The 9,870-nt window shown below is 37.3% G+C and overlaps 1 protein-coding gene across 3 annotated transcripts; it reads left to right on the top strand.

Annotated features, from left to right (window-relative positions):
- Positions 1–568: 568 nt before the first annotated feature.
- On the top strand, positions 569–9,457 carry Smp_049970.1 (zinc finger protein, putative; the record flags this gene model as incomplete). Of its 3 annotated transcripts, none has more annotated exons than XM_018791149.1 (6): positions 569–665; positions 702–754; positions 794–818; positions 855–1,182; positions 2,641–2,873; positions 8,764–8,880. In XM_018791149.1, 6 exons carry the CDS (start codon positions 594–596, stop codon positions 8,878–8,880), a joined length of 828 nt encoding a protein of 275 aa, XP_018645667.1. The 3 variants fall into 3 exon arrangements, with proteins under 3 accessions (XP_018645667.1, XP_018645665.1, XP_018645666.1); XM_018791150.1 differs by having other exon boundaries at positions 594–665; positions 791–818; XM_018791151.1 differs by having other exon boundaries at positions 791–1,182; positions 8,764–9,457.
- Between the last annotated feature and the right edge of the window lie 413 nt (positions 9,458–9,870).

Raw genomic sequence — 9,870 nt, 5'->3', positions numbered from 1 at the left:
CTGTAAGTCATAAGAAGGTCACCTCTAAGACGCCTGTACTCTAACGGGTAAAGGTTAAGTGATTGGAGGCGCTCTTCGTAAGGTTTGAATTTGAGTCCCCGAACTGATTTCGTGGCTCGACGTCGAATACGTTCCAGAGTGTCCTTATCCTTTTGGAGGGAGGGAGGGAGGAAATACTATGTTTCCGTACTCTAAATGGGGACGAACAAAACTGTTGAAGATTAAGTGAAAGGTTCTACTAATAGTTCTAATAGTTCTAGATGGAATAGAAACACTCTAATAACGGCCTTCTATGTCTAGGAAAAGTGTGTCGCCAAGTCCTACAGGTTTGAACCTGGCTAAGCAAAAAAGCAGAAGCAAACATCAGCAAATTGGTATGAAATACTATCGACGAGTTATAATAAATTAAGCTACCAGATACCGAGATTAGTTTCGTTTTTGACAGTTTTAGGTGAATTTACAGAAAGATCATGCATAAAACTTCGAATATGTGTAGTATATACTGGTAAGTTATCGTTTTTCTCAATTGTTAGGCGTGAGTTTGAGAGGACCGGAAAAGTTCGACCGCGCAGTATTTAAATTACGTCTAAGCAATGGCAACTGGGAGTTCGGGTGATAGCTACTATTGCCACTCTTGCGAAGCTGAGGTCGTCCCAAACTTGCAGGTTATTTTAAAATAACGTTCGCTAATTATTGTTCAGGACTTTACATGCTCAGCGTGTCACTCAGGTTTCATTGAAGCAATTAGCCCAGGGTAATTTACTTTCTGCTCCTTTCCTATTGTTTTCAGAAGTGGTTTATCATCGAATCCAACAGAAGTATATATCTGTCATTCTAACCTTTATTTATAACAGTTAGATGCAATGCAGATGATAGGTCAGCTATTTGGAGGTTCGCTTAGCGATAATTTTGTTCGCTATTTTGCAGCACCTAGAGATGATCTTAGTTCAACAGATGATGAGTCATTAGAAAGGGAAAGTTTATCTAGAAGGTCGCGACGATCAACAAGGAATTCAAATCATAGGTCGACACGAGAACGTGTGTATACTCGTGTTCCTGATGGTCGTCATGCTTTTTCCACTCGTATCCAGTTATCAAGTGTGGATCATCCATTCAGATTGCCATTCTTATCAAACTTCGGATCAGCTGATGGAGATATGCAAAATTTTGTTTTTAATAGAGGTATGTTTTTCAGACATACTAAATAAATTACTTTCGCTGCTTATTATGAATACTCAGTCATTATATTCGTCTAATATTTTCTTAGGGCAAAGGATGTATGAAGACCAAAATGTTTATCTGACAGCTAATTCTTGGTGTTGAGTGTACTACTTTTGGTTCAAAGAAATGGTTGACAATTTGCGCAGAAATTCACTAAGTGTTCGTTTATGCTAGGTGTTTTGATAAAAGTTGATTCACTCACCTCAACTTTTAGACAACTGGCTACCAATAAAACTAATTTTATACTCTGTACCTATATTACACTACTCCATATCAGTATAGAGGGTTTATGAGATTTATCGCATTTTGCAGTTTACACCGCAGACTGACCTCAGACAACAGATTATTGTCTAAGGCGTCTGTAATGCGAACGACTGCTCTTCATAATCGGCTAGTGTGCTTATTCTTGAGCTACTTTTTTGTGGTGTTACTACATGACTGCCCAAATATCGGTTCCGAACCTGTGACTTTTAGATTAATGTAATGTAGCCCAATCACTAAACCCTATCTACCCGTTTAAATTTTTAATGATTAATCGAAATTTCAAGTGACGGAAATATTTTCTGGTCATTTGTTGTCTTTTTTTGTTGTGGTTACGGTGTTTTTTAGCGTAAAAGTGTAGTGGAAGAAAACTCAGTGATGGCCAAACTAGACCAAAAAATTACTTTGTAAAGCCATTACTTACTGGTTCGTCTAATTTCAGCTGTTTTCTTAAATGTGTTGAAAGGCTGGTAGTTGGAGACTAGATTACCTGTTTAAGAAGTTTTAACTGCGCAGACTGTCTTCTTAACAGCTGTAAACCACAATAGTGCGGTTATCACGTCCTCTTCCTGAGATATTGATAGGTAATAATCTTTTACATGCTCTTTTTACTGTCATCCCCGTTCATTTGATTCGCCTACCACCTGTTCATACTTCAAATAAAATGTTAAGAATACGTTCGTGAAAAAATTAGCTAAGAACTAACCCTATTGTGAAGATCATACCAAAAATCTTGGACTTACCTACAGATCTGTTTAAAAAACCATGCTATCTGTTAGCAATTTTAGTCAGACATTACCATTCGTTTAGTCATACAACACATTCCCATGGCCATCCTTAATCGCATTTCAGGAACTGAAGGTGACATTTAGACACGTTAACCAAGGCGTTTGCTTGGTGGTGTCTGACTTTGAATCATCATTTGCGTCTCGAGAGACTGCTATGTAAGCGCAGGTAATGTTAAGTGTTGGGTACTAGGTACTTATACCAAAATAATCGATGTAGTTGTGAATATTCATCGGCTGAAGTGACTGGGACAAAACAGAACGTTATTAAACATCCCACGGTTATCTAATTTAAGAGCTTGAAGTGACGAAATTACTATATAACTAATAAGAACATGTCTCCGTATGCATAACTGGCCGTTTTCTTTTTTAGCTATGTTTGACCAGTTTATCACTGTGTTAATGAATGAGTTACAAGTGGGTCCGCCACCCGCCCCAGAATCAGCCATTGCAGACTTACCTACAATTAGTTTGACTGAAGAACAAGCATTAAAGTTGGGTATTTGTTCAATATGCTTTGATGATTTCAAAGAATCCGAATCAGTTATCAGACTACCATGTGCTCACACCTACCATCAAACTTGTGTTACAACATGGTTAAAACAGGTTAGCATTCTGTATATACTTCATTTTTTTGTAACAGTAAAAGAAAAAAACTTAGTTCTCGCTTTATTTCAGTTGCATCGATTCTAGTCACAGGTTTGAACCTTGTTTTCTACCTAACAAATTGAGCAACAGAGTGAGACCTTTGGTGTCTTACATGTATAGTCCATGGTCTGGTATATATATATATATATATTTGCTAATTCTCATTTTCATTTCGAGCTAAACATATAATTCATAGTGTAGTCAATATAATTATAGCCCTTATTGTAGCTCTTTAATTGGTTCCATGTACGTCATACTGTTTTTTACTTTCACCAATTTGACCGTCCAAGTACGTTTTTGTATAACGCTACTAATGAATTTTCACTGAAACTGTAGGGCGATTGAACATTTACCTAGTTATTTGTTATTGGATTTAAAGTATTTAGATTATTGGTTCAAATCCGTTCTCTGCTATCAGAATAGTTCAGTGAAAGTATTGTTTTCCTTCATATAATATGTTCGGCTACATGAATATGTTGTCAAGATATATTTTATAGGATTAGCGTCGAATAAAGTCAATCTGAATTTTGTTTTCTGTATTGGTTACATGTACAATTTTTACGGGTCATCTTTATCTATCTTTTAGTATTTACGTTCATTTTGATATTGGATCGTATCTATATCTAAATTATCAATTTTCATTTATATTTTCTCCAAATAAACTGTGTTCATAAAAATAAATGAATACAAAATGCTGACTTATCTATTGAGAAACAACAATAGTTGATTGCCACTTCATTTTCACTCTTCTCAGCTAGATAATTTCCTCACTGTGTTGATTCGAAATGTGACAACTTGGATCTAATGTCCTAAATTCTATGACAATAACAAAAGTAATCCTTTATATCCACTGTACTTGCTTGCAGATACCTCGGTCATTGAAGTCGAAAAATTTCTACTGTACTTCAGTTAATGTCCCGAACATTAATCAGTGATCTGATGAGATCAGTAAATAGACCAGTATGATTGAACTGTTAATTTACCCGGGCAATCTACCCTAAAACTACAATCGATAATGACTGGGAAAATAACTCAATCGATTATGAAGAAATTAAAACTGTTCATAAGTTACGAAATATGCTACCAAAGTTGTGTATTCGAGTGATTACCAAAAATAATGATTACTTATAGGTAAAGGTGTGACGGAAAAACAACCAATCGTCTCAAACCATACGGTTATTTCTCAATAAAATGATAAACATATGAAATACATTCATCTAATAAAATCGTTCTTGTCTTGTAATGTGGGGGCACCAGATATATATGCGCCACACAAAACAATGAGAATGGGAAGAGAAAGGGGTAAGATGCATACATACAAAAGAAAAATATAATGAAACAAACAGAAGAGTAATCATGGGGGTAACTGAAATGTACAACCAGAAGACTCATTTAAGAAAGTTATAACCAATTTTTATGAAGAAAGTAAAAGGTTACAGCAGGATCGCCACTAGCTTCGATTCTGAGACATATCTGATAACGTCTCTGACCACTGTGTTGCACCATCTCTGGGACCCCAGTCAGGGAGTCGGGGAAGACCGACAGAAGACAGCACCTTGTAGCTTTCTTTCATACCATGACACCATATCATACACTGACCACCTCTCCGCTTTTTCCAAACAGTCTCAGTCGGCAAATAATGCACGACGAGGAATTCTCTGGAACGACATTCATAGAACATGTCTAAGCCACCAAAGTCGATGTTTCAAGATGATGACACCAATTAGATTATCGTCTCTGCGCCCGAATACACGATGCCAAACCTCTGCATTACTGACATGGTGTTGCCACTGGATGTCAGCAGTCATTCGGAGACAACGATGATCAAACAGAGAGTTGTCTAATATCCTAAAATCAAAGAGGCCAGGTTTCACAGGCACACAGCAAAACTTCTCTCACTGACGCACTGCGGACCCGACCTTTTACAGCCAGACTGACATCACAAAGGCGCCAAATATGACCCAGATTGGCATAAGCCGCTCTGGCTTTCACTATACGTGAATCGACTTCAAAACTCACGCACCACCAGCACTTATGTAGCTACCTAGATACACGAACTTCTCAACTACATCAATCTGCTCACTACCCACGGTGAGCACACGATCAGGGTCCTGCCAGTTTTGTAGTAGTACTTTGCACTTCGAAGGTGCAAAACACATACCGTACCTATGGACACTGATTGCGAACTGATTAAGTGCGGATAGCATGGATTGGGCATTATCTTACAGGAAGACGATATCGTCCTCATACTCGAGGTCAAGAAGTCTTTCCCCAGGAACAGATCCACACCTCCATTACTTACATCCATCAGAATTGTTTTCAGAAGGTATCGATGGCAAAGTTAAAGAGGAATGGTGAGATTGGGCAACCCTGTCTAATCCCACTGCTTGAATGGAATAATGCAGAAAGGTAGTTGTATGCCCTCACTCTGCCTGAGGTGTTCGTATACAGGGCCCTTAAGATGTTAATAAATTCTGCCCATCATCCAAGACGTCGACAGATGTTAGTGATTGGCATCCCGTCATTTTCACAGATTGTTTCACTCACACCAGACTTCTTGCTGCCAGTGGCTCGGATGAGTTGGAAGAGCTTCCGGCAGTTACCAGATGCAGCTGCTGCTTCCATCTCATTAGCACGCTCCGATCAACAGGCTTCTCGGTCCTTACGCAAGCTTTGCCCAATTTCGTTGTGTAATAGCCGATTTCTTCTCACTTTGATAAAACTTTCTAATCTAACAGCACCTAACCTATTAATAATGGGATCCAATCGATTAGTGCTGCCTCAGCTCTAGTGCTTAGTGCGACACCAACGCTAACAAGACCAGACGAAGATGCCACAGGGTCCCCGGATAAGCGCACGTGAAACAAGCTTTTCGAAGCGACAGATGGAGAGCGAATTTGTAGTACTTCACTAGAGTCTTGAATACGGGTCTCGGATAGACAACAAACATCAACATTAAGACTTTCTAAAGACATAGCCAGCCCCATCTGTTGTCCAATCTGCATTAGTGTGCGAACGTTGAAGGAAGCCAGCTTGAACGGCGTATGTGGTTTAAGAAAGACTGGTTCAGTATTCGTAATCGGTGGAAGCATTCACTTTCAACCAGACAGTGACTGGAGATCGTTTAGATAAGACAGAGTTTCCACCATGGGCGAACTGCTGCATAAGTTGAAAAGTAAGGCTACACAAATTGGGAATAAAAGGGAGTGAATAAACGACATGGTAAATAATAATGTAAATTGTCTGGCATTTGGTAAGAGCGTGAAAAGGATTGTCAGTAGAAATCATTTCATTTATTTGTGTGAGGGCTGTGATACTGCCTGGGTGACCAGACCGAAGCAGGTGGTTTTCTTAGGGGGCCACACCCCGAGCCTTTGACCTAAAGATCTGATCCACAAGGCATTGGAGCATCGTGAGGAGATGCAGTCCCATAGTAGCCGGTGACCAACAATTGGCTCATACGTCATTTGTTCCCTCAGGATACTGGAGCCAGCCCATGTGCACCATTGGTTTGGAATGAAGGTTTTCCAACTCCCCTAGGTGGATTCTCTGTGTCCACCAACCCGGTTAAAGCACCGGACATTCGCTTTTCGTCCTTTCACTTTCGTGAACAACACCCCCACCACGAGAAGGCAGTGAGTAGGACTTCCCTTGCAGAGGCTATATACGCGTAGCCATGTGAGAGCATTTCGAGAGGGGTTTTTCCCTACTCTCGGCCGTACCAGGGCATTTGGGGGCCTTGTAATGTGGAGATTGTAGTTATAGAAGTTTGTTGCTAACAACTTAAACTACGGAATTTGGATGTGGATAGAAGAAAAAAGAGGAATACGTGTTATGGGTAGTCGTTTATTTCACAAATCTCACCAACCAATGAACCACAATCAAGGCCTTAACGCTTACTGGTCCCGAAACCCTTCCTAATCCGGTAGCCAATCAATCTATGCAGATTAATCCTCTGTTGTACTTACTTCAGTTGTTAACTCAAAAATATACTTAAAATGACTGATGTGACAGCACGCCAAGTAAGAAAACATATTTAAGACACAATCATACCATAAATGGTAGCGGGCGGATCAAAAAGTGTATAGTTAATTAGCAATAACTGAAGTATAGTAGGATGTTTAGCGACAGTTAATAGGTCCATTGATGGCTTAAAATAAATGGAATGTAGAACTGCAGCAGTAAAGTTATTTACCAATTATACAGCAAGTTAGATAATAATCATAACCTGACAGTTCCAACCTCTCCAGTATTCTTCCCGTTATAACAACATGGAAAATTTGGTAGTCAAGAGTAGCTTCATGATACCATTGGATATATCATATGTATTCATTAATGCTCCTTTACTACAAACAGTCGATTTTATTTGCAGTGAACTTATGAGATGTATAGAAACTGTAATTTCTGTTTTTGTAATAAAAGAGATGATACTCAAGTGCATAATAAATGTCAACTTCTAATTCAGCAATGAGTATGTACTAACGGCAGTTAGATCATGCAGTCGTATGATAACTACTAGATCTTTCAGTTCGTTTTTCTTGTAAAGCTGGAGAATAAACCGCTCAAAAACTTGAGCAATCAACTGAAATTTTCCTGTCGCCACATAAATACTTTCATGGTACTGAAAAAAATAATTTGCTTAACATTTTTAAAAACATTCAATTACATTTGCTGTAGAAAAAAAGCTGAGTTAATAGCATCTCAGTTTTAGATGCATTACTGACAAGAATAAATGAAATTTTAAGAATGATTGTTTGCCTTTAAAATCATTAATTGACCAATGCATCCACTTGAACATTTTCTATTTCTTAAGTACAAAGGTATCCTCACTCACTGTGCTAAAGTAACTTGTTCTTATTGATACCATTGAAGATGATTTAAGTAATATCTGTAGCCATTCTTAGTAACGTTCGATATTATCCCAAATTCGTCTACATCTAAACTAGATAACAATAATATGAAAGATGTTACTTTTGTTAAAGTCACAGTTCAAAACGTTGTCTGTGATATATTAACACAAAAGTTAAGGAGGGCTGTACAAAAAACGTCCGCTGCACCCAAACTGAATGAGCCTGTTAACAATCATCAAACAACTACTAACAAAAAATGTCTAAATTCGCTACATCCATGTGTGTGTATCATTTTTGTTGTAAAGCCAGTTATACAGAAAGCGAAATTTAGCAAGTTCATCATTGTATCGCTGAACATCACCTGGGTGAAATCGAAAACACAAGGTCAAATAAAAGTTCAATTTTCTCACTTGATTGACACAGCATCATGCTGGTTCAAATACAGCTCTTCGTGTTATTCACCGCATGACTTACGGTTCATGCTTTGCACACCAATTTCATATTCACTGACTTTTGTGTTCAAAAATGTTTGTACAATCCTTCTTTCTAGTTTGGCCATCGAAAAAAGTCATACCAAAGCGGAACTTGGATTCCCTCCTTTTTTCTTAGTTGTTCTATATTCCACTTTTTATTCCAACGTAACCTTGACATTTGTCTCTTTAATTCTTACATAACCAATACTAAAATAATAGCAAGGTATTTTTGCTAGTTTTTTTATCAGGTATTATGTAACCCGTTGACCATTGAACTGCATGCTTTCGGTTTCCACAAGTAAACACTTTGATCATTATGGTTGTTTTATCCCGCTCCTTCCAGTTTCTTTGTCATTTGATATTTTCATAATCACGTGTGAAACTATTATTATAAGTCATATATATATATATGGTGAGAGGCCGTAATTAGAGACTAATGGAAAGAAAATATTTTTCTCCTTATTCATCACATTTTTGTTGCAAAACAATAAAAAAAGTCGTACTTTTCAATTTCCGATTTTTTAGCACGGAACTTGTCCAGTTTGTCGAAAGGATTTATCCGGACATGATACTTCACGATATGAGGATCCAGCTCCAAACTTAACAGGAAATAGTAATGGTTCAAGCTCTTCCACTTCTTAGTCTTCATTATTCTTTCAATTTTTCTAAAATAAATATAAAACCGTGAATTATATTCATTAAATTTGTCTATTTTCACACAAACACTTCAGAAACAAGCCAGCTATACATATATATATATCCCTCCAGTAAACTGTCGTCGAAGTGTACCAGCGAGATGCTGTATAGTTTCATCATTTTCTCTTTTTTCCTGTCTCTTCCCATTGTGTAGCATATTTTTTTCCTTGTGTATGTATGATGAACCCAACCAGCCCTGTGTTATTTTGTGTTTGATAATTTTCTCCCTGTTTCTTCCAAAATCCAACTTTTCTATTAAGATTTATTTTTACCAAGATTGTTGCATTATCTTACCCAATTAATTTCACACTGACTATTAAATGCATCCATCTTTGTTTTTTTCACTATTATTATTGTTCTTTTATTCACTAGCTTCGTGATATGACTACTACTTGCTTTCTAAGCCCCACTCCACCTTTTGGCAGAAATAAAAGTAAATACTCAGAAGAGGGTTTTTTCATATTTCTCTACTTGTATTGTAGTAATTGTCACTTAATTATCAATCAATAAAAATAAAATGACGAAACGACTTTTCCTTTGGTTCAGTTTGATTGATTATTGCGTCCGCTTTTTCAATTCTCATTTCATTATGTTGTCAATTACTATTGCGTATCACAGCATGGATATACAGTTAAGTATTATCGAAATTTCAGTTCACTATCTATGTCATATGAAGAAAACTTGAATATATATATAAATAATTGGCTTATTAAATGTTTCCACAATTCCTATAATTTATACTTTGTTCAAGATTTATTTTGATTCCTTGCTTCTTTAAACAATCCGTAAAGGGACTTCAGATTTATTTGATTACCCTGTCCCAAAATAAATCAATCTGACTGGACATGTCAATAATTAAGGTTGGCAGAAATATTCCTGCACCCTTTCATGTTTGACTATCAGTCTCAGTCCTCATTATTGTATTAGAGGACTCCA

Source organism: Schistosoma mansoni (assembly GCF_000237925.1).
Source record: "Schistosoma mansoni, WGS project CABG00000000 data, chromosome 4 unplaced supercontig 0032, strain Puerto Rico, whole genome shotgun sequence".
In the NCBI taxonomy this organism is placed as follows: domain Eukaryota; kingdom Metazoa; phylum Platyhelminthes; class Trematoda; order Strigeidida; family Schistosomatidae; genus Schistosoma; species Schistosoma mansoni.
This window is presented reverse-complemented; position numbering and strand designations above follow the sequence as displayed.